We start from the raw sequence: 25233 nt of genomic DNA on the forward strand, positions 1-25233 counted from the left end.
TTGTCTTTCTCAGGGGGATCATTTCTAGAGAAACGAAGCCGCAGCGACTTGCAACCAGCCCTCTTCCTTCGTTGGGGGGTAGCATCCCAGCTCTCAAAGCTGAGGGGCTTCCGGGGGAGGAAGGAAAAGAAAGTTTTCTCCTAAGCCAGAGGTGGAGGGAATTCCCTCCGAGGGCTCTTTTCCTCCGCGGGGAGGAGCAGGACCAGCTTTCCCGTCGCTGCAAATGGCACGGGAGCTCTCCCCGACTCCAGCCCGGCTGTGCTGCCAGCCCCAGAGGCGGATTACACCACGCCGAGCGAGCAGCTTGCACTGGGCTGCCCCAGGAGCAAAGCTGGAGAAGGGAGGGGGACTCGAGTTCCAGAGAGGCATGGCGGGGGTGGTGTAGTGGGGCGGGGTCTCCTCCGGAAACCAATTAGAGCAGTCCCCTCTGGCCAAGAGGCGTGGAGTCCTTCATAAAACAGGCGCTGGGAGCTGTCACCCTCCGAAGCGCATCCATCAGTCCCAACACCGGGACGCTGCAGACGCGGAGCAGAGTAGGAGGAGAAAGAGAAAGAGACAAGGGTCATGGCCACGACCAATGGAACCTTGGAGAACGGACAACCAGACAAGAAGATGCCTCCCTTGCCGCATCCCATCAGGAACCTGGAGGTCAAGCACACAAAGGTGAGTCCTGGAGTCTGTGCACGTCGGCTGAGCGGGTCCAGTGGGCACTCAGCCCCTCACCGGGCAGCCCCTTGCAGGGCGGGAGCAGCAATTAAGTGTCAGGAGGAAAAAGAAAACGAAAACTCGGAGTGCTCCTATCAGGCTCTATGTTATGGCTTCTGGACTCTCTGATCACATGTGACAGGCTCTCACCACCCTCTCTTGACCGTGTCCCCCAGAAACCTTTCGTCTCCCCAAGAAAGGGCTGGTCGTTGAACCCGGGTGGGCGTCACTTAGTAGGCGAAAGCAGTTTTGTATTCCTAAGACACCCAAACGTCTCTTTAACAAGAAACTCGGGCAGTTTTTGAAAGCGTATTAACAGCCACCCAGAGGTGTCCCCAAAAAGCAAACACACTCTCCCAGAAACTTCACTCAGTGGATGAACATTTCAAGCCAGATATGAAAAGAGGGACCTTGGCTGGAGGTGGTGGCGAATCTTCAACTTCTCGTTAACCCAAAAAGCTAAGAGTTATTCCTCACATCCCACAGGTAGCCAGTCCCTTTCTGGGTAGGCAGGTAGACGGGGAAACTTCCTCCTCCCTCGAGGGCAGTTTACAAGCTAATGATTCTGCCTGTCAATTATGAGACCTTTTCTGGTCTTCGACGTGTTGTTGCACTTCCCGTGGCTGCATGATCTGTCTGCCGCTTTTAACTAATAGCAGACATTGCATGGTCGGTTGTGATTCAGAAGCTCTGTTAAATCTTATTGATCTTGTGGTGTGTGTTTAAAACTTTTTTAAGTTCGCTGCTACATGGAACGGGGGTTATGTTTTTGTATGTTAAACAAAACCAGGCTTAGTGAGGTTTATTGAGCTACTTAGAGAACACAGAAGTACCAGTTCTTAGAGGACTGATAATATTTGAAATCTAAATAATTCTGAGTCTCCCGGAAACATACTGTTTATGAGAAATGGGAAACAAAGAAGGAAACGTTTGTGTTGAATTTATGCAGAATTTAACTATTAAAATTCCCAAAGAAATATATTTAATTAAAAATACATAAGAATCGTATCTTATTGGTCAATGGTATATTTACTAATCTGTCCTTTCATAGCCCATAAAAATACCACATATAAAAATTTACTAATGATGGCATCTGATCTCAGCCCCTTGAAAATAGCAGCTGGTTTAAATTGTGTATAAGGGAGTCAAAAGATTCAGCAGATTTTCTTGGGATCTCAGTAAAACTTCACTTGTTCTTTAGCCAAAGAGAATCTATTTTTAGTGAAATACAATGGACTTTCCTTTGTAAAACAGTAAGCTCAGAAGTTATGATTGTGAACTCCACAAGGAAGATGATTTACATCCCTTCTTAACCTTTTTGTGTCATGGACCCTCTTTGACAGTCTGAAGAAGCCTATGGACACTTTTCAATATAATGTTTTTAAATGCACAAAATACATAAGATTACAAAGGAAAATAATTATACTGATATACTATCAAGGTATTTTTTTAATGAGTTCACAGACCCCAGATTAAGAACTCCTGATTTACATGACCTGTAGGAAACTGTAAGATGCATATAATTTTGTTTCATCCTCTGATACAAGGTATTGTGTGAAGTTGGGACACTTTTTGGGGGACACTTCTTGCAGTCTGTGCTTAGTTAATGCCGTTAAATGCAAAACAAAATGTAACGTAAAATGTAAATGTAAAACTGCACAGTGAGGTCTTTCTCGCACTTTCAGTAGGAGAGTGGGGCTTGAAAAGAAGACACCTTTGAGTTTCTTAATCAAAGCTTCTGATTTCATGAGGCCCAAGGGAGACCTATCTTATTTTGAGTTTCACATTATAGTGGGTAGTAGTTTTGTAGCATTAGCAGGTCTTACAAGTCTTTGAAGAGTACAAGCATTTAGAAAATCATTGCTGGTTGATTAAGTATGAATATTTGTTAGCTTCTAGATTTGCTCCCTTCTTCCTTCCCACTCCCAATCTTTACTACTTACTATCAATCCATGTATATGCATAGATTTTATTTTATTCATATCTATCAAATACTACAGACAAGGTGCTTGTATGTTCTCCTCTTCCAATTCTGCTTTTGAAAGTAGCCATTCCAATCTTCTCAAATACTTTTTATTGAACAAAGAACTTTGCTGACCATTTAGTGAGATTGTTATTTTATTTATTCTCTTGGTATATAATTCTTGATGTCTGTTATATATATCTGTATATGTGTATGTATATATACATAACTAGGCTTGACATTTAATTTAATGTTGTATTCAAAGGCCTCTATAACCAATAGAGATGAGAACTTATGAGGCTATTTCAAACTAACAAAAATAGTATTAAATTTTATAATGAGAAAAGCCAAAAATTTCTAGGCAATGACAGGAATATGCTATTCTTTAGTTTTTAGGACTTTTCACACACGTGTGTATGTATAGATACACATATATACTTGCATAGATATACAAATGCTTTTAATGCATATATATTCATATATGCGTGTGTATATATGTATGTGTATATATATGTATATATATGTATGTGTATATATGTATGTGTGTATATATATACCTATATATAGACTACAAAAATGAGAAGGCTAACATTACTGTATCATTACTTGAATTTTAAAAATATTTTCCAGAATAATCAAGCTAGCTATTAATATAGCTATCACTGGAGATATTCAAGAGGCTGGAGGGGCACTGTTAGGGAGATGTTTTCCAGAGGGCTCTTGGATCAGATAGGGTATTGGACTAGTCGATTCCTAAAGTCCCTTCTAAAGCCAATTCTTAATTGCAGGACAATTCCCACAAAGTTCTTAGTGACCCTCTAAAAAGCCCAAATAGAATAATCTCCATCTAGAAATCTGGCAATAAATACGGATGAGTAAAGCGGAATAATGGTACTTTTTTTTTTTGCTAGGTAAACATCATTAATGTACTTTCTGTATGTACTATCTAAAATCACATGCAGCAAAAGATTTTAAGGATTATAGATGGACAAATCCAGACCTTATATAGTACTGAACTGAATCTTTACTACGTGAGTCAGGTCTTCCTAACTCCTCATTTTTCCCCCCTTCCTGTTGTTTTCTTTTAATGAAATTTCATTTTCTTCTTCCTATATTTTACTCCCATTCTAATTTACAGAGAAACCTACCTTTGAAGAGACTCATTTAAAAAGTTTCTTTCTGAACAGGTAGGGGATTAATATTGATGTGGCAGCAGGGTGAGTCGGCCTCAGTATGTAAGAGTGGGCACCATTTCCTCAAAAAAAAATGTACTATAGAGAAAAGAAAGCAATCAAGTTATGAACTTGGACACTGAAGACAGAGGAAATGGGAGAAAGAGAGAAATATGAAGGAATCAAGTAAAGAACACCAAGAATAATTTTAAGTGAAATTCGGAGAAGGGAAGGTGAACTGAAAGAAGAGCCCGATGTGGTTTGAGTGGCTAAATGCAAACAGTCTTACACGTTATTATTATATTTTTTTTAATGCTTAGTGCTACAAGACTGGACAACAATGGAATTAAGTTTGATTAGCTTCGTAAGAGCATGGGATTATAGAGTTAGAACTAGAAGGGGCCTGATTTTTTTTTTTTTTACCAATTTATAGAATCGTGTATCTTGGGGAAGAAAAACTTGTTATCTGTTCATTTCTTTTCAGGTTTAACTTCTGCCTCCTAGTAGTTCATGCTTTGTGATCCTGGGTTGTTTAAAGAGATTCCTTTCCAGATCCCAGAAGTAGCAGCCCTTCACTTTTTTGGGTCCATTTTCCCTATTAACAACTCCCTCCAGGCAGCAGAGATAATATTTATGATTTCATGGTTCATTAATATACTAGTTTTATCTGCCTTTTAAAAAGATACAATTTCCTCAGCTCTCTCTTATGTAAAGCACTTCTTCATGTGTATAACTTACTTCAAAAAAAAAAAAAAGAATCGTGGTATGTGTTTCAGCTGAGTAGTCCTGATGTTGGGGGAAGACATGCTGCTGTGAAGAGAGTGGTTTATTTGGAGTCAGAGGAGTTGAGTTCAAATTCTGGCTCTCTTACTGCCTGTGTGACCATGATCAAGTGACTTAACCTCTATGGGCCTCAGTTTCATCATTTGTAAAATAAAGGTTATTGGACTAGAAGATTTCTAAGACTCCTTCCAGTTCTAAACTTGTGATCCTACATCCATTAAGTGTTTTTTTGTTTTTTTTTTTAAATACTCACTGGCAGTAATGAAATTGCAAATCCAGTATCTCTGCTGTTATAATAATAGTCTGATCATGAATGAGAGCCTGTAGGCTATCTTTGCCCTTCCTTTCCTGCATTTTAAAGTATAAAAATGCACTAACAGCTCTTTGTAGGATTTGGTAGCAGATTGTAAACTCCCGGAGGGCAAGGACTTCCCCCACCTTTTTTTTTTTTGGCTTTGTGTTCCCAATGCCTCATTCAGTGCCTAGTGCTTAGGAACTTAATAAAGGTTTGTTGAATTACTAAATAGTGTTACATAAAGAAAGCTACTTTATTAAATCTAAATAAGAATGTAGTTACAAATATAATTTCATATTCTTTTTGAGTCATAAACTGTTGGACCTACAAATAACCTTGGAGTCATCTTAGGTAGAGTCACAAAATCTCCAAAGCAACCTTAGGGGCTAATCTAGCTTTTTCTGTGGTGGACCAAGAATTCCCCCTACCAAATCCCAAATTAATGATTATCCAGCCTTTACATGGTCTTTTTAGAGGACATACATGTACCTATCTTAATATACCATTTTTCTATTCTTATGTCTCACTGTAACTATGGGATATATATTCGGTGTTATAACACATGAATATACCGCAGTGGATAAAAGAATAAACTTGTCATTGTCCTCTTGCCCATGTGGGGCAGCTTGACTTCATATTGAAAGATGGTCTTTGGAGGTATCCTTTGAGATTTTCTTTGTTTTTGTCCCGTGACTACCACATTGAAGAATAATAGAGAATGATGGGACTGAACATGTGATGTCTGTTTTGCTTTCACAGAGCAATAGTCTTTCCAACTCTATGAATAGATGGTAGATACATTATCATAAGGTAATTCTTGAGGGTCATTTTCTTACCAAACCTTTGTGATGTTAATAGAGCAAAGTCCTTTTTTATATTCCAGATTCAATTGTATGGAAATACTTAATTTTTATGACCTCCTTGGAAAATGTAGTATACCACAACCAGTGAGTTTTCTCATTTCTTATAGGAGTAAGACATTTAAAAAAAAAAAAAAACCTTAACCATTTTTGAAAGACATTTTTAATGATATACTTTCTCGAGAAAGTTCACAGAATATAATTTAATCTTGCCTTTGTGAATCAGGGTTATCATTAAGAATATTAATTGTCCAAGGTCTATTTTGTGTGTAAGAATGCTTGCCCTGACACTAAATGACCCTAACCTGCTTTTGGAGTTCTCGGGCATAGTTTTTCTGGCCTCTCCCATGGCCACCAGCTCTCACTTCTCATTGCTGCAGATCGCTTACCTCTATCAGTCCAATTCCACTTTGCTACTTCTAATATGTTATAGAGTATAAAACCAGAGAGTCATGTCAAAGGACAGGATCTCTAAGATTCTCTCCACCTCAAAGATTCTGTGCTGTGATATTTAAGCATGCTAGAATTGTATGCAAAAGAAAAGTAAGTAGATTCTGAGTTAGGGACTGAAGAGAACACCTATAATTATAGCATTTCAACATTAATGTATGAACTTTGTGATATCCACTTTGTCTGCTTTGGTGACTGGAAAACTTAGAACTTAGAATGAGAATTTATTCTCATTACCCAATTGTTGTCTTTTATTAGTATGCCCTATTTAAGCAAATCCTATATGAAAAATCCAGATTTTTTAAAAAATTGTGTTTGGAGTACAGAATGTTTTATTTTGTAAATAGATTCTCTCATATGTTCCACTAAATAGCAAACTCTTTTACTAAATTTCAGTTTGTGTACAACTTTTCAGAAACATGCCTACTATGTAAAGTGAGTTACACTTCTCATAAAAATTTGACCATATCTCATTGCTAGACATGCAGAATTGTGAATTTAAAAACATATGTCCACACACCTATATTTCACAACAGACTTTACCTTTTATTTGGGCAAGAGGATAAGGAGATGGGTGGGGAAGGAAAGAAGGGAACTAGTTCCTTTAAGTTTATAACCAAAAAAAACTTGTTTAGCCTTATTGCTTATAACAATTTTTTCCTGGTTAGATATTTATCAACAACGAGTGGCATGAATCCAAGAGTGGAAAAAAGTTTCCAACCTATAACCCTTCAACTGTAGAGAAAATATGTGAAGTGGAAGAAGGAGACAAGGTAGGTTGTTGGGATTTAAAAAAAAACACAATTTTTTTTTCCTGAGTGAAAGAATAATGAAAAAGTTTACTATGAAATACAACTGGCTCAAACATGGGTTTAAGGTCTGTGATAGTTAAACATTTTGGCATGCTTGTTTAAACAGATTAGAGAGAATGGGATCAATTATGGATAACTCCCCTGGAAACATGTGAGTCATTTTCCTTTGAGATATATATATTATATATATAATATAAGGGAGGAATGCAGTGGTCTTTTTAACATGGTAAGAAAAAGTTTTTAATCAATTTTTGAAACTGAAAATATTAAGGAATGTAACCCCAAAACAATATACTACCTGAATAAGTAAAGTGTTGCTATTAGTAGTGAGTTTCATAACAACAACAATAATGATAATAGCTAGTTTTAAAATAGTACTTTAAGGTTTGGACAAAGCACTTCATATATATTGTCTAATTTAGTCTTCACAAAAATCTGATGAGGTAGATCCTGTTATTATCTTCATTTTACATATGAGGAAACTGAGGTTGAGTGAGGTTTCAAGTAACTTACCTACGGTCACCCAGCTAGTAAGTTTCTGAGACAGCACTCTACTGCACCAGCTAGCTTTATATAAAATGTGAAGTTTTAGAAACCAATACATACTTTTAATATATTTTATATTTCTGTGCTGAATATTAATATGTATGTGTTTATATACACATACAACATACAAACATATACATATACAGGACCAGATCTCTGATTTCATCAGTGTAGGTAGCATCCAGAAAGGAACTTAACCTATGCAGATCATTACCTTCTATGCAAATTACAGCCTTAAAGAATTTCTTGGAGCCTGGGAGGTTATTTATTGTCTAGGTTAGAGTCAGTATGTGTCAGAGGCAGGACTTGAACCCAGATATTCCTGATTCTGGGACTGATTATCCATGATGACAAATTGTATATCTCTCTCTCTTTTTCTTTCTCTCTTTCTTTCTTTCTTTCTTTCTTTCTTTCTTTCTTTCTTTCTTTCTTTCTTTCTTTCTTTCTTTCTTTCTCTCTCCCTCTCCATAATAATACATGCATGTATAAACATATATATACATATACACACATATGTATATAGATATAGATGTCTATATCTGTCTTTCTTTTTTCTGTTTATCTCAATGTGTATATATATCCCTAACCTACCTCTAGCAGTCCAATGCTACTTCACTGCTTCTAATATGCTATGCAATGTATGTATATATATATGTATATATGTATATGTGTGTATACATATGTACATATATGCATACATCATGCATTCATAAAATTGTAACCAAAATTTGCAATCTCTATAATCGAAGTGTCACATTTGCTCATTTTGTACATTCAAAAACTATTAGAGGCTAGATCACAGGTTCCTTCACTGCTAGTGCCTTCTTTCTGAGATTAGCTTCCATTTATACTGTATATATCTTATTAGAATATAGTTATTAATATGCTTTTCCTCCATTAGAATGTGAGCAAAGACTATGTTTTTGCCTTTCTCTATCCTATTTTTGCTTTTCCTATACTCAACCTGGTGCCTGGCACATAGTAAGTGCTTAATAAATACTTCTTGACTGATTTAAAAGCCACCACCCAAAAAAAAAATCCCCAATAACTCTGGAAAGTTTACAAAATTAGATGGAAAAAAATATTGAAATATCATCCTGGCTAAGAAATGTATTCTAACACCAAGGACAGAAGAAATAAATATTTATCGGAGCCCAGAACTAGCTATATCGGACATATTATATATACATATTTTCTATGCATAAAATATGTGTGTATATGTACATAGATATGCATATACACTTGTGTTGGTGTGTATGTATGTATATATACATGTATGTATGTTTGTGTGTATGTATGTATATGTATGTATATATAGTAGTATGGCACAATATACAAAGAACCTGCCTCTGACACATCCTGATGATGTGCTTCTGAATAAATTATAGCCTCTCAGTTTTTGATCTGCACTGATGGAGGGAGTTTTCTCACTCGAGCCTCCTTCTATCAGTGAAATCAGAGGTCAAGCCCCTTCCAAAATAAATGATATCACTCTCCAGATCTGCAGTACCTGGGATATGTTGGATCTCCCAGTGTCTTAGTCTAATAACCCTGGAAGCCATGAAGGAGATCCTGAGTTTTCAAAGGTTCTACCGGCACAGCATAAACCCCAGCAGGGGCACTCACTAGGCTGAAAAAACTGTCTTATTACCTGAGAACCAATGTAACTAAGTTAGGAGACTTGGCCATTAGGTGATGATTTTTTTAAAAATAAAAACAATTGTGAATTATAAAGAACATTTTCTAAGTTGTTAAGGGACTTGCAATCTGCACGGGTGGAGGGAGTATCCACACAAGTGAAATCATAGATCCTTGACCTATTGAAGTATATGCTTGTCAGAAGAAAAGTAAATATTAATGGTCAGGTAATATGTATTTCACAATTTTACATTTTAATTGAATAACATTAATTTCTATTCAAAAATGTAAAAGCTTGGGTGGGGGGAGAAGTTCAGATAGTGGGATATAATCAATTTACAAAGCATAGAGGTAGACTAATAGTAAAAAGCATGCTAGATCTGGGTTCAAATCTTGCCTCTAACAATTACCATTTGTGTGACCATGAATGTAACCTATCTGAACCTCAGTTTCCTCATTTGTAAGATGAAGACAATAAAATCTGTGTTACCTCATATGGTCATGAGGGGTTAATGTGGGGTGCATGGAGAGAGTTCTGGACTTATAGTCAAGACACCTGAGTTTGAATCCTATCTGTGTAGTGGGCAAGCCAATAGACTTCTCTAGCCTTCATTTTTCTTATCTGTAAACAAAAGAGTTTGAACTTGATTTATTATTCTTCTATATTCTACAGTGTTTCTCATGATAATTTATTATTCTATAGAATTTGTATAGTTTCTGGGCCTATCTGTTATAAAGTTCATGGTTATTTCAAAGCTACAAAAATCCATTTTGCATGTATTTGCCAAGGAGGGAGAAGAATCATTTGGATTCACTTAAGAAGGAAATGCTAGCTAGCTCGGAGTGGGAAACCATATACACTTAGCCCCAAGGAAAACTGTAACATTCTGACCTTATTAATAATGTGTTACTGAATGTCAACTGTAGATCAGGTGTATATGGAAGAGATGAAATTACCACCTCCATAAGCTTATAATTTATAACAAGATCAGATTTTAGTGTGCAGCAATAAGGAGAAGGAAGAGGAAAGAGCTAGCTCTCTGCCTTGCATCATGTCCAGTTTATCTCTTCTTCAGTCAGCTAACCCACTCTGAATTCATTTAAATAAAAGGCCCAGTCCCTTCACGTACCCACAGCTCTCTGTCCTTGGGTAGTTTCACCTCCATCTTCATTGCTGGCCACACTTGTAACTAGTTAAGCTGTATTCAAACCACAAAGTTTGGGGTTCATCTCTTCCAAGTTGTTTTCTTTTCCTAACCTTGGCTTCCACATTTCCCTTCCCCCCTCCCCCCCAAAAAGAAAGAAAATTCTAGTAGAGCATTTTAAGGTAGACATTTTGGATGTTCAGTCTCACTTTTTTGACCCCCTTGGCCAAAATGTGCCATTAAAAAAGTAGATGTCAGTGAGTCTTCTTCACTGTATCTGAGTAGCATTGAAGTGTGGTCATTCTGTTAGGTTGCTGCCACATCTATAGCTGGAAGGAAGGAGAATCAGGGACTGCATAGGGTGGAGTGAAAGCAGCATTTCTGGGGTGACTTAGAGAATGGCGTATTGTAGAAGTATGTGGAGGAAATGGAAATACAGTTGATGAAATATAAGTACGAGTGATATTGTTCTTTATAATATTAACTTATTTTTTCTTTTTGAGAAGAGAAAAGTATCATTCTTAAATGTATCTCATCTTAGTAGGCATTTCCCATTCCCTGCCCCACCTCCCACTCCCATCATAGGATATTGAATTTTCCAAATAGCTAGTTCTGGGTTTTAATAAGGGTATCATTTCTCCTGTCTTTAGTGTTAGAATACATTTCTTTGCCAGGACAATATTTTAATATTCTTTTTCCATGTAGGTTTGTAAACCATGGAGAGTTGTTGGCTTGTTTTTTTTTTCTTGAAGATATCTATAAAATTGTGATCTAGCCTATGACGGTTCTTTAAATGTGCCACTCTGAGCAAATGAAATATTTTTACACTTTGGTAACAGCAAGGAAAAATATGGATGGAAGGTGATTTAAAAAAAAAAGCGTCAATCTGGTCTTCCAACTCCTCACCCTACCCCCTTCTGCCATCAATGTCATATTTCTTCTCATTCCACATTCTATACCCTATCATGTCCATAAAATATAATTTGGACAGTTCTTCAGGTGACATCTTAGCTGTTGTTGTGTTTAGAGACATTGGAAAAGGTACAAAAATTAAGTTAAGAATTCTTTGCATAAGTGTTTTTTAAGTTGCATGTGTGTTTTAAAATTTTCTCTGTAACTTAAAGATGTTGTTTTGGTCCCTTAGCCTGATATAGATAAGGCTGTGGAGGCCGCAAAAGCAGCATTCCAGAGGGGATCTCTATGGAGACAAATGGATGCCCTGAGCAGAGGCAGGCTCCTTCACAAACTGGCCGACCTCATGGAGAGGGACAGGATCATCTTGGCAGTAAGTGAAATGCTCAATGAACAATAAGGGAACTGCAAAAAAGAGTTGATTGATTATTTAATTCTCTCCTGACATTTAACATATGAAGAAAGAAGAAATAAGTACTATTTTCAGTTCGAGTTGAGCTCTGTTCAGGTTTTTGATGGCTGTTTGACTGCAGGTAGACCTCAGTATCTGAGTTTTCATATTTTTTCATTTATGTCAGATTTTTTTCCTCTGACTTTTTTAAAGCTCAACTTCTTAACCAAACTTAACTAAAGACTAGTTCAAATAAGTAAACCAGCTCTTAAACCCAAAGGCATCCTCAAGCCTTCCCAAGGCAGGATAGTAGAGTAGAAAAGGGCAGTGGACCTCAAATTGGAAGACCTGGGTTTGAAGCCTTCCTTAGACATATATTAGCTGAGTTAGCTTGGACAAATCACTTTACCTCTTAGTCCCTTGGTTTCATTATATTTAAAACAGTGATAAAGACAGCCTGACTATCTACCTCATAGAATTATTGTGAAGAAAGTACTTGTATATGTTAAAATGCTATACAAATGTGAGATAGTTTTCCTTAAACTTGCTGTGTTACAGAGATCATCCAAGGGGCTCAGGAAATGCTAGGGCTACCTTTGTCTCAATATCCATTATACTGTCAGTCAGTCAGTCAACAAGTTTTATCAAGTGCTACCTACTGTGTGGCAGGCACTATGCTGAACACGTTGGTCATCTGTGCAAACTGAAACCCATTTCGAATTTTGTGGTTGTTGTTCAATAGTTTTTCAGTTGTGTCTGACTTTTCATGACCCCATTTGAGGTTTTCTTGGCAAAGATACTGGATGGTTTGCCATTTCCTTCTCCACCTCATTTTACAGATGAGGAAACTGAGGCAAACAGGGTTAAGTGACTTGCCTGGGGTCACAAAGCTAGTAAGTATCTGAGGCCAGATTTGAACTCAGAAAAATGAGTCTTCCTGATTCTAGGCCTGGCACTCCCCATGGCTTTCCCCATTTTGAATAGTTACCTCCAACATTTAGCCACAAATTACATGGTAAGATATCTCATAAGATTGTCTCACTTTCGGCCATTGAGTTGAAAAAGTTGAATCTCCTCTCTCTAGTTTGATCCTATCCATGGCAGGGTGAGGGGTAGACTATATATCATTTTCAAGGGATTTGGGCAGCATCCACAAAGACAATAAAACTATTTTCTTTCTTAAACTTGTTTCTTTAGGGTAGTGGTTCTAAAAAAAACCCAAAACTCTTCACATCTAACTCATGGGCATTTTATTGGGAGTTTTGCTATCAGGAAAGCAGTAGGATAAGTGTCCCTGCAGAGAAACTGGAGTCTTTCACTTACTTCTGGATTTGTTCATCTGGCAAGTTCATCCCGAGTGGGAGTGAGGGTTAGTGCCCTACCAAAGTAAGCATTTCTTGCCATTAGGCCTCTGGTTTCTTCCTGCAATGAAGGCCAGTTTCAACTCTTAAGCTGCCAAACTGGCTTTTTAAAACATCTCTGTTTTAACCAAGATGATCTCATATGTCTGACATCTCAACATGGGCTAATAACTTGGTTATAGACTCTACCATAGGTACCCCCCACCCTTAGTGTTAACGCAAACATCTTCTTAGAGAACAGCAGTGCAAAGATAACCTCCATTTTTCCATCCTTTTTGTTGTTCTCATAAAATTGTGTTTTGATAATAAAAGGAATATTGGAGGAACTTATAACTAGAAGGAAGAGAGCTACTTTGCCATTAGGGTCATATTGCCCACAAGAAATAAGAGCTATCCATTTGCCATGACATGAAAGGGGACAAAAGAATTACTGGCAAGTATGGTAAAAACCACATCATAGGGAAATGCCTATCAAACTCTACCTTGATATGGTTTTTTCTGACGGCAGCATTTTCACACAGTGAAGTGCTTCTTTTAGTCTTGTTAGCATTTCGGTTTTAGTGGTTTTGACAGAGCTGTTTACCCATTTCTGGTGTAAAATGTTCAGAAACAGATGTGGGTGCATCTGGTGTCCCTGGAATTCTCTCCATTACTGATGTGCTTTAATCACAGAGTGTAGCTTTTTGTGGTTTCGACTTCTAGGTCCTCCCTCAGAGCTGCCTTTTCAAATCTCCTTTTCAACCTGCTGTTCCATCTCTGGACCTCACCCATATAGGCTACTCTGTAACAAGTCATGTGGCAAAGTTGATGATGTCAACAATTTTCTTCTAGCATAAAAAATTATTTTGTTTACTGCAAATTTGTAGCTTTTTTGTTTTGTTTAGTTTAGCTTTTCTTTCTTGAAAATTTGTAACTGAATAGTCGTTAACTTATGAACTACCAATACAGCAACAGCAAAAAAAAAAAAAAAAAAAAGCAAATAGTATTTAAACTATGGGCAAAACCTAATGTATTGGCCTTACTGTCTATGGCATTTTTTAAGGGTTCAGGATTAAGGGACTGTGCTGTCCAAGTCCATAGTGTACAAAACAAACCTGGCAAACTCAGATACTAGTCTAATAGGCAGAATTTCTAGGGGTTAATAGACTTCTATATTCTGTCTAATATCCCACCCAAGAAAAAGAATATAGGATAACTCACAGGACACCTAACATATGCCCCCCTGCCTTCTAGCATAGGCCTATCTATATTGGTGACAATTTTTGGCTATCTAATTCAATCAATATTTATTAATTTAAAAGAGGGAGCTAGGTGACACAGGGGATAGAGTGGTGAGCTTGGACTCAGGGAGACCTGAATTCAAATCCTACCTTAGACTCTTAATTATTATGTGACCTTGGGCAAGTCACTTAACCTCTGTCTGCCTCAGTTTCCTCAACTATAAAATAGGGATAATAGCACCTGCCCTCCAGGGTTGTTGGGAAAATTAAACAAGATAATGTTTGTAAAGCATTTAGCATAGTGCCTGGTACATAGTAGGCACCATATAAATTCTAGCTGTTATTATTGTTGTTATTGTTATTAAGCATGTGTCATTATTAAGTCATGTATCAGGCACTGTGGTAGTTGCTAGGGATATAAAGCCAAAATCAAACAGTCCCTGCCTTCAAGGAACTTAAGTTCTACCTGGGGGTGGGGGGGTGGAGTGGTGGACCAGATACATTGTAAGGGGGCAGCTAGGTGGCACAGTAGATAGAGCACCGCCCCTGAAGTCAGGAGGACCTGAGTTCAAATCCGGCCTCAGACCAAACACTTGTCACGTACTAGCTGTGTGACCTTGGGCAAGTCACTTAACCCTGATTGCCTCACTAAAAATTTTTTTTAAAAAATGCACATTGTAAATACAAAGAGAGATGGGGGGGGAGAGAGAGAGAGAGAGAGAGAGAGAGAGAGAGAGAGAGAGAGAGAGAATGAACCACTTGGAAGATCATGAAAAGTTTTTGCTATGGGACACAAAAAAGCTGTCATGGGACAGAGTGGTTACTTATTTTATTAGAAACACTGAAGCCAGGTCCAATATTGAAAATAATTAATGTGAACAAATAGGCTGTATAACAAGGTTCAGTGTTCTGTGGGCTGACTCATTTGGCTTCAGTTGGAAGAGGTGGCACCTGTGTTAGGTCTTGAAGGACACTAGAAAATTCCAAAACTTGGATTTGAATAGAGAATGGAGATTTCAGGCATTGGGAACAGCCCATGCAAAGACAAGGAAACAGGAGGTGAAACATTGAGTTCAGAGAACAGCCAGTAGGCTAGTTTGCGTGGAATTTATAGTACATGAAGGGCAGTAATAGGAAATGCATCTGGAAAGGTAGGCAGGAACTGTCATTCCTGAGGTTCACCTTGAAAAGCAAAAATTTCAAACAAAATTCGCATCAATGTGAGATCAAAATGTGATCTAGTAGATGGCACTTGAGAATTAGAAACAGAAGATGGGAGGACGAGTCCCAGCTGCAGCCCTGACTTACTTTATGATGTTCAATGGGCAGACCCTGCCTCTTTTGCCTCAGCCCTCTCATCTATTGACAAAAATCTATGGAGTTCCCAAAGAGGTATTCTGAGAATTATTGATTTCCATCTATAGAGTGTTGTGTCCCTTAAAAAAAAAGTAAGAAAAGAAAAAGAAAAAGAAAAAAGAAAAGTGTTGAATGGTAAAAAGAGCCCAGGACTTGGAATCAGGAGGCCTACATTTGAGTCCCAGATCTTCCACTCACTAGTTGTGTGACTGTGAGAAAATCACTTACTCTCTCTGAGCCAGCCTCAGTTTAACCATTCAATAAAATGGAATTAATAATACTTACACTGCCTATATCACAGGGTTATTTTCATAAAAGCACTTTGTCAACTGCACAGCATTCTGTAAATGTGAGAGATGATTATTAATAAGTACCAGGCATTTAATGTCATGACTCTATTAGTATCTTACCATTTACAGATGTGGAGACTCAGACTTTGAAGAGGCCCAGGTATTGCGTCTCAATCATTTACTGGTTGTCAAGAAGTCAAGCCTTGGGCTATGTGGCAGTGCAGCAACTTCCTGTATTTAGGGACAACTGAAAGTTTCAATGTTAGGGCTTTAGAAAAAGCTTGAACTGGGAGGGCTTGTCTGTTGAACAAAAAGGGTTCTCTTAAAATGATGCTGAAAATAGAAAATAACCCCTGTCATTTAGTAGCTGCAGCAGCCTCAGTAGATAATAATGGCCCTTATCATGGAGGAAAAGTCTATTCAGTTTCTATTTGGAACTAAAGTACTTGAACACCAGCAGAGTATGATTTCATCTTTGTTTAGACATTTAATTCTACCAGGGGATAGCACTTCTCTTGTGTGCAGAGACGTTCTTTCCAGAAGAACATCAGTTATTCTGCAGTGACAGAAGCCAGCCTGTGGGGGGGGGGGGAAGCATTATTTTAAGTAAGCCCAGATCTTATTTTTTTTCTTTTTCTGTCATTATCCTTCACTTTCTGAAGTTGCCACCGGACAAAGTGACTGGCTGTTTTATCAAAAACACTAAAGCCAGTTCCAATATTGAAAATGATTCCTGTGAACGAATGTGCCCACACGACAAGGTTAAACAACTAAAGCTGCTCTGTGGGCTGAGTCATTTGGCTTCAGATGGAAGATCAAATGCAAAACTTTATTTCTTTCCAGTGATGCTTCAAATTAGCTTTGAATCCGGGTGGTCCCTGTGAGATGCATGTAACTCATCCCCCTTGTCTGGCTAGTGGCCCAACTCTTAGGTGTTTTGAAATAAAAGCAATGCATGCCAATTTTAGTCAGACTTTAACATTTTCAAGTAACTCTTTTTTTCTTTCTTTAAAAGAAGGTGCATCTGTGAATGTGGATCTTGGAGAATAAAAGCCAAGGACCACATTGTATTCTCCTCAAAAACCAGAAACTTGGAGATAGTAACTGACATGCCATTTTATTGCTGTTACAGACTCTGGAAACCATGGACACAGGAAAACCTTTCCTTCATGCCTTCTTCATTGACCTGGAGGGGTGTATCAAAACACTAAGATACTACGCAGGGTGGGCAGACAAGATACATGGCAGAACTATTCCAGCAGGTAAGCTAGAGTAGGATTGAAAAGTCTCTTCTGCATTTCTCACGTGGTCCAGGTTTCTGAGACAGAATCTCTGCTGTTACTATGAAAAGGAAAATAACATTCAGTTATGATACAACTTTTGTTCTTGAGAGGTTTTGAAGTGACTTTGAGCTAAAAATTATGTCTGTGGTTTTTTTTTTTGTTCGTTTGTTTTGTTTTTACTTTTGGACATTGGGTTCCCCTATCTCCCCCACGCTGTAAGGGCAGAGGCCATTCAAGGGCTGGGTCCTATTGTGCATCATCCCAGCATCTTTAAATAGCTCCATTTTTGACCAGTCCACCCCTCTTTAGGTAACCTGGTAGTCCGCTTCTCTCCAGCGCTGATCATATTGGTAGTAGATTTAGTGCAGAAATCTGATTGGCTTTAGCCTCCTGCAGCTCAGAACTCCTGAGTCCAAGTGATCCATGAGCCTCAAGCTTCCCCCAGCAGCAGGGATTACAGGTGTACGCCACCATGCTCAGCCAAGGATTACTTTTTATAGTCAGACATATTATACCCCCGGTAATCAACTCCAGTTGCTTCCTGTTAACTTTTTATAGTCCGCATGAATCCTTTTCAGATTTTGCTTAACACTTGGAATTTTTATCCCAGGTTAATATGTACATGTGTTTCCTCTCCCCTCTCTCATTTCTCTTACAGATGAAAATGTTGTGTGTTTTACCAGGCATGAACCAATAGGTGTATGTGGAGCAATTATTCCTGTGAGTATTCTCACTTCTCCAAAGATGTTATGCCTCAAGTGCTTTGAACCAATGTCCAGCAATTTTGCTTTGTTCAAGGGGGATGATATGTAAAGCCTATAAAGTACTTTGGAAAGTGGAAATTGATATCTAGATGTAAATTATTATTGTTGAACTAAAATCAATTGGCCAAAGCAAGCCACTCTTAGACTTTGTCTTCTTCAGTCAGGTAAGCATTTATTGGGCACTGAGGTAGGTGCTGAAGGAAACTTGACATTCTGATTTGGAGAAACAATATATTTGGAATGAAGAAAAAGAGAATAAATACCAATAAATAAAAGGTAGTTAGGGAGGGTAGGCACTCATAGTTGGGAGAATCAGGAAAGGCTTCATGTAGTTTCTGAGCTGCATGTTGAAGGGAGAGAAGAGTTCTATTCAGTTGAGTAAATTTGCAAACTCTGTAGCATGGTTCAACCTAACTGGTTTCTTGAAAGCTGAAAGTTAGGCATCAAACTCTAATTTCTTTTCTGGTAGCATGAGAACATTGGCTCAGTTGCGGTGACCTCCCGTTTTTCCAGAATGATTGGGATAGGCTACTGGCTTGAATAGAAAACTATAAATAGTTTGTGAATTAGAGAAAATTCTAATCAATAAGAGATTTAGAGGTTTAGAGGATAGAGAGTCAGCCTTGAAGCTAGGAAGACTTGTGTCCAAGTCATACTCTGACACTCCTGGCTGTGTGACCTGGGACAAGCACCTAACCTCTCACTGCTCTAGTGTCACTATAAGTTGCAGACAAGGTGCCAACCTGCTTTGGAAGAGGGAGTTCCCTCAGGAGTTCTCTATAATTATGAAATCACAATTCCAGTTCCTATCTTTATCCTTTTCTAATCAATGAGAAAGTGTTCACTTTCTTGTGTGAAGGTGTGAGACATAGCTCACTGGAAGGCAGCCATGCTATTGTAGGGCATAGGCCTGAGACTAGGTAGATTTGGAACCTAGGCCTCATGCCTCCATTACCAGATCTAGTTTCCTTATCTATAAAATGAGGAAATGTGATTAAACTATGTCCGAAGCCAATTGTGGCAAATTACAGAATAACTTTGAGGCACCATAGCTTGAGACAGCATTAGTTAAAATCAATAGACAGTTTTACGTTGAGTAGTAATGGAATCAGAAACACTGGCAGGTACATTTAAATGTATACTTAAATATAAACATCATTTCCCATTTAGTAAGAACCACATGTGCTACCTACTAGGAAACCTGTACATTAAATGTCCAGGTGGCTATTCTTTCACATGTGGTCTTCACAAGGAGATTTCAATATCTACAGCTGACCCTATTTTTTGTTATTTCCTTTGTTACCCTCACCTGGCCTTTCTGTTTTATCTGGATCAATTCTTTGGAGACCTTACCATCCTTAGCCAGGTACCTCACACTGGTTTCTGCCCCTGGGGCTGCCATACTTCCTCTCAGATATCAAAATGTTATCCATCTTATCAGTCTCAAAGCCCAAGGTATTAATTAGCTAATCTGATAAACTAATCTCTTCTAATGGCATTTTGACCATGACCCCCTGAGGACAATACCTTTCTTTTGTTGTTTAATCCATTAGTGACTCTAATGGTGGGAATTTTAGGCTAAGATAAGTAGGTGGAGGAATGATTTATATGAAGGCAGGGCCTCCAGATAACTACAAATCACACCTTACAGGTGGCCGCCTACTTCAGCCCGTTGGGGATCTGTTATAGAAAGGTGTTCTTTTGCTTACCTGGGACTTAATGAGCCTATGCAGTAAGGTTGGTCAAATATAGTCCTATTTTGGAAAACTCGTTTGGTTTCACTCAACTGAAACTGCTGCTTCCAAAGTTACCAGGGACCTAATTGCCAAATCTGATGGTCTTTTCCTCAGTCCTTATCCCTGTTGATCTCTCTGTATCATTTGATACGCTTGACCATGCTATCCTCCCTGTCTCCCCTCTGGGTTTTAGTGAAGCTCTTGTCTCTTAGTTCTCCTCCTACCCATCTAACTACTCCTTCTCAATCTCCTTTGCTGGTTCCTTATCAAGTCTCCCCCACATTCCCATATATGTGGGTATATCCCATAGTTCTGTCTTAAGCCTTTTTCTCTATACTCTCTCACTTGGGGAACTCATCCCACAGAATCAGTTACCTATTTGGTATTTAGAACTGAATGTCCTGTGGGTATCACAAATTCAACGTATCCAATATAAAACTCATTATCTTTCCCCCAAACCCTCTTCAGCATTTCCCTATTAGAGGGAACTAGGTAGTACAATGGTCAGTGGACAAAGTGATAGACTTAGTATCAGGAAGCCTTGAGTTCCAATCCTGCTTCAGATATTTAATACCCAACTCAGAGTCAGTCACCATCTTTCAGCCTTAATTCCCTCAAATGTAAAATGGAGATAATAATAGCAACTAACAGGGTGGTTGTGAGGATCAAATGAGATAACATATATAGTACTGTCAAGGGCACCACCATCTTTCTAGTCATCTACAATTGCAACCTTAATGTCCTCCTTGACTTGTCACTCTCACCCCACATAGTCAAGCAATTGCCAAATCTTGTCTTTTCTATCTTCACATTTCTTGCCTACATCTCTTTTCTTCACCTATATCCAAGTTAAGGTCCTCATCATTTCTTGCCTAGATCATTGCAATGGCCTTCTAATTGGTCTTCCTGCCTCAAGTCTTTCCCCACTCCAAGTGATCATCCTCCATGTAGCTACCAAAGAAATTTTTCTAAAGCACAGATCTGACCACATTTCATCCCTACTCAATAAACTCCAGTGGCTCCTGATTTCTTTTAGGAACCCATATAAACTCTTCTGTTTGGAAGTTAACACTCTTTACAACCTGGCCCCTTCCTAGGTTTTCGACCTTGTTACATAGTACTTCTTTCCATGCACTCTACAATCCAGCCAATCTTTCCTGCTTGCTTCTCCCCACATGTGATTCTCCATCTCCCACCTCTTTGTATGCCTTTTAACTGGCTCTCCCCCATACCTGGAACATTCTCCCCTTTCACCTCTGTCTCATGGAATTCTTGATTTCCTTCACAAGTTGGCACAAGAAATACCTTCTTCACAAGATCTTTCCTGGTTGCTCCAGCCTCACCCTAAGGCTGCTTTGTGTGTGTCTTTTTTGAGCCCATATTGTGAATTCAGTCTCTCTCCTCTTAGAATGTAAGCTCCTTGGGGACTTTGACTTTTGTATTTATATCCTAAGTGCTCAGTACAGTGTAGGTTCTTAATAAATGTTTTTTTTTTTTTTTTGTTTGGTTTGGTTGGTTGGTTAGGGGAGAGGGAGGAGAAAAGGAGAGACATGGGCAGAGGGGGTAGAAATTAAATTATTCTGTTCATAGAGGCAGCATAGTGTAATGGAAAGAATGCTGAACTTAAGAGTTTGTCCTGCATCATAGATTTAGAACTAGGTTTGAGGATAGATTCTGACATTTACTGTGTGACCTTATGCAAGTCATTCTACTTTTCTAAGCCTCAGTTTTCTCATCTGTAAAATTAAAGATTTGGATGAGATGATCTCTAACTAAGTTCCCTTCTGGCTCTCTGGCTCTTGACAATATTTGATTTCTTTCCATGTCATCAGGACCCACATAATCATTTCTGGCTTCTGTAGCCCTTTCCAGCTCTAGAACAGAGGTGTTTAATTTTTGTGGGTGTCATTGACCCCTCTGGCAGGATGGATCCCTTCTCAGAATAATGTTTTAAAATACATAAGTTTTACATATAATTACAAAGGAAATCAATTCTATTAAAATACCGTTATCAATTTAAAAAAAAATCATTGACCTCAGGTTAAGAATCCTTGCTCTAGAACTATGGATTCTATGAAGAAAAAAAAAGAACCAGCCAATAGAACTTTTTAACCCTTTATAGATCAAGCCTAATAATAACAGCGAGTATTTGTGCAGGGCTTTAAGGTTGGCAAAGCACATTGCCTATTACCTCATTTGATCCTCACAACAAACCTGTAAGGTAAGTTCTATTAGACTAAAAGAGACGAGTGTTTCCAACTGGTGTTTAAAACTGCCGCTGTGGCTATTATTAGTCCACCCTAACAATGGCTCCATGATTGTCCAGGCACATAAATGATGGTTCCATTTTCCAAAGGTTCCCCCTCCCCCTCCCCCCTGCCCAAGTCTTCCTTTTCACTCTTTGTTTCCTTCTTAGCCAGTAGATGTCACTGAAGGGAAAGGGGTGATGTGTAAATCATTTCTCTCCAGAGCCAATATCAAGACAATGTCTGCTTTGTTTCAGTGGAACTTCCCATTGATGATGCTTATTTGGAAGATGGCACCAGCCCTGTGCTGTGGGAATACCATCGTTATTAAGCCAGCTGAGCAGACACCCCTAACATCACTTTATCTTGGATCTTTGATCAAAGAGGTAGGATGTCCAAAAGAAAATATTTTGTGTCCTTGATAGCATATCCACTTCTAGGAACTGAGCCATGGAGCAAGATAAAACTGCTCCAATCAAGATTTACCTAACCTTTTGTTGCAAACTTATTTACAGTTGAGTGGGCAGGATATCACTTCCTAAATTTTGCTTGGCAACTTAATTTTTTTCCATTGCTCATGTTGCCGAATTAGAAGAAACTCTGTTCCTTCCAGTCAGGCTAATGAGGCCACTTAAGTTTTATTATGGGTTCAATGTAATAATTTAGAACCAAATGTTTTGCTTAGTGAATTTACAAGAGAATGAATGCTAAGGAAGGTTATCAGAAAAAGAACAGAATATGTAGGAGGTTCATCAGGCTTTGCCATTGTGGGATGAAAAGCTATCTGGAGGGGATGATCTAATATAATATTGCTTGTTCTGGCTGAAATCATAACACACAAGAGCAAGCCTACTAGACCAAAGTCTTGACTTCAATAATAATTGATATTCAGTTGAAGTAATTTGGGTTTGGGTTTTATTTGTGTTTGGAGATGGGGGAAGGGGCAAAAGTAATGTAGCAGAGAAAAACACTCACTGGTTTCAGAATAAGGAGACCTGGACCCTAACTGAATCTCCCTTTCTCCCTTCCTTCCCCCCATCAGCTCCTTGACAATGGCAAAGTCACTTGGCTCAAGCCTTAGTTTCTTCACCTATATAATGAGAGATACAGGTGACATTGATTTAGAAGCTCAAATCATCTAATAGCTACGTCTTTCTATGGGCCATTTTGAGGACAGAGAAGTAAGCATATCCTCAAAGACAAATCTCACAACATATTTTGGGCACTTGTCTACTGGCTTTATGTTTAAATCAGGAATTGAGAGAAGAGGCTAGTTTAGTTTTGTTCTTATAACATGCTTAGCACAGAGCCTAGCCTATACTAGGTACTTAATAAATGCTTATTTTCTTCCTTGGACAAGAGGTTGGGAATCTATCTTAGGTTTTTGGCTTTGCTGTTGCACTTGACATGCCTACATTGTTACAAACAGACTAGGTTAAAATAATCCATAATTCACCAGATTCTCACTTGGCCTTGTACTGTTGTTTGGAGACCTAATTCATGTTTGTTTAGCTTGTGCCTTCCAAACCATCAATTCTGTTTTAAGAACTCTTCTGGAGGAAGTAAAGATAAAGCTCATTATATCTCCCCAAATGTGGTCACCCTAAGCACATTAATTTTTGTGGCAACATATGTAATTCATTGGAAAGCAGATAGCTGGCATCACACTAACATGATATATGGTTTCAGTTGATTATAATCGAGACACTGTGTATGAGATTGAGAGAAGGCATAATCTAATTGTAATACGTACCATAGGACATATCCTATACATTGAAAAATCAAGAACACTCTATCCAGTGTTATTTTTATCTTCTGTCACAATTTGGAAAATGACAACAGCAAATTCAACACATTTATTAAGTGCCTATTAAGTACATGACTCCATGCTAGGATCCTGGGCCATTGAGATAGCCTCCTAATTGATTTTCCTGCCTCAAGTCTCTTCTCATTCCAATCCATCCTCCAACATAGCCACCAAAGAGATTTTCCTAAAATACAGGTCAAACCATGTCATCCCTCTACTCAATTAACCCCATTGGCCCTCTCTTATCCCTAGGATCAAAAATGCTTTTGCTTGGCATTTAAAGCTCTTTACAACCCAAATCCTTCTTACCTTTCCCGTCTTCTTTCACTTTATTCTCCTCCATGCTCTAGTCTATGGTCTAGCCATAGTGGCCTACTTAATTTTCCTCACATGTATCCATCTCCTGTATCTGTGCCTTATCCTGGGGGTCTCCTTGCCTGGAATGCTCTCTCTCCTCATTTCAGACTCTTATCCTGTCTGGTTTCCTTCCAAAGTCAGCTCATACGCTGTCGTTTCTCTGAGGCCTTTCCTCATGTCCCAGCTACTAGTTCCTTCCCTCTCTAGGTGATGTATATACATATACACTGTATATGTATCTTGTATATACATACATTGTGTGTGTGCATTCACCTCTTGTCTCTCCTCTTTAGAATGTAAGCTCCTTGAGGGCAGGAACGATTTCATTTTTTGTCTTTTTATCTCTACCATTTAGCAGAGTGACTGTGCTACACATATAGTATGTCTTGAAAACAAATTTCTTGTTGATTGATGGGAGCAATTAGGGGGATTCAGTGGATAGAACACTGGGCCTGGAGTCAGGAAGACCAGAGTTAAAATCTAGTTTCAGACATGTCCTGGCTGTGTGACCCTGGGCAAGTCACTTAACTACCTTCTGCCTCAGTTTCTTCAACTATAAAATGAAGATTGTTTTTTGTTTGTTTGTTTTTTCAGGCAACTGGGGTTAACTGACTTGCCCAGGGTCAAGTAAGTGTCAAGTGTTTGGTCTGAGGCTGGATTTGAACTCTTGTCCTCCTGACTTCAGGGCCGGCGCTCTATCCACTGTGCCACCTAGCTGCCCCCCTAAAATTAAGATTGTTATACTACCCATGCAAGGGTGTTATGAGGTTCAAATAAGATATATTCATAAAGCACTTAACACAATACCTGACTCATACTAGGCACTTAATAAATGTTGTTACCTTCCCTTTCTTTGATTGGTTAAAATGTTGTCCCTGACCTTAAGGCATTTCTTATCTAGTTGAAGAGAAGTGTAAACTACTTCATAGAAGCAGATGAAAAAACTAAAATTCAATTCAAGAAATGTTTATTCAGTATTTATTATGTGCTAGGCATTGTTCTAGGTGCTGGAGATATAAAGGCAAAAATGGAATGGTCCTGCCCTCAAAGAGCTTACATTTTACCGGGAGTATATAACATATATGGAGATAAAGCATATCCAAAATAACAAGTCATTTTAAGAGGAAGAAAGCAGGGATTA

The 25233-nt window shown here is 38.4% G+C and overlaps 1 protein-coding gene and 1 long non-coding RNA gene across 2 annotated transcripts in view; one reads left to right on the forward strand and one right to left on the reverse strand.

Annotated features, from left to right (window-relative positions):
- The first annotated feature begins 504 nt into the window (after positions 1-504).
- ALDH1A3 (aldehyde dehydrogenase 1 family member A3) overlaps positions 505-25233 on the forward strand; it is a 50770-nt gene continuing 26041 nt past the window's right edge. Inside the window, exons 1-6 of the mRNA XM_027851449.1 lie at positions 505-663; positions 6897-7001; positions 11514-11654; positions 17032-17161; positions 17841-17902; positions 22186-22314. Of these exons, the coding sequence (XP_027707250.1) occupies positions 565-663; positions 6897-7001; positions 11514-11654; positions 17032-17161; positions 17841-17902; positions 22186-22314 (666 nt within the window). The 5' untranslated portion in view covers positions 505-564. The remainder of the gene's footprint in view (positions 664-6896; positions 7002-11513; positions 11655-17031; positions 17162-17840; positions 17903-22185; positions 22315-25233) is intronic.
- LOC114035368 overlaps positions 17162-25233 on the reverse strand; it is a 37725-nt gene continuing 29653 nt past the window's right edge. The window contains exon 3 of the long non-coding RNA XR_003568213.1: positions 17162-17240. This is a non-coding gene — a long non-coding RNA (uncharacterized LOC114035368). The remainder of the gene's footprint in view (positions 17241-25233) is intronic.

The sequence above is a fragment of the Vombatus ursinus genome, unplaced genomic scaffold (genome assembly GCF_900497805.2).
Source record: "Vombatus ursinus unplaced genomic scaffold, bare-nosed wombat genome assembly UNPS02009205.1, whole genome shotgun sequence".
Classification (NCBI taxonomy): domain Eukaryota; kingdom Metazoa; phylum Chordata; class Mammalia; order Diprotodontia; family Vombatidae; genus Vombatus; species Vombatus ursinus.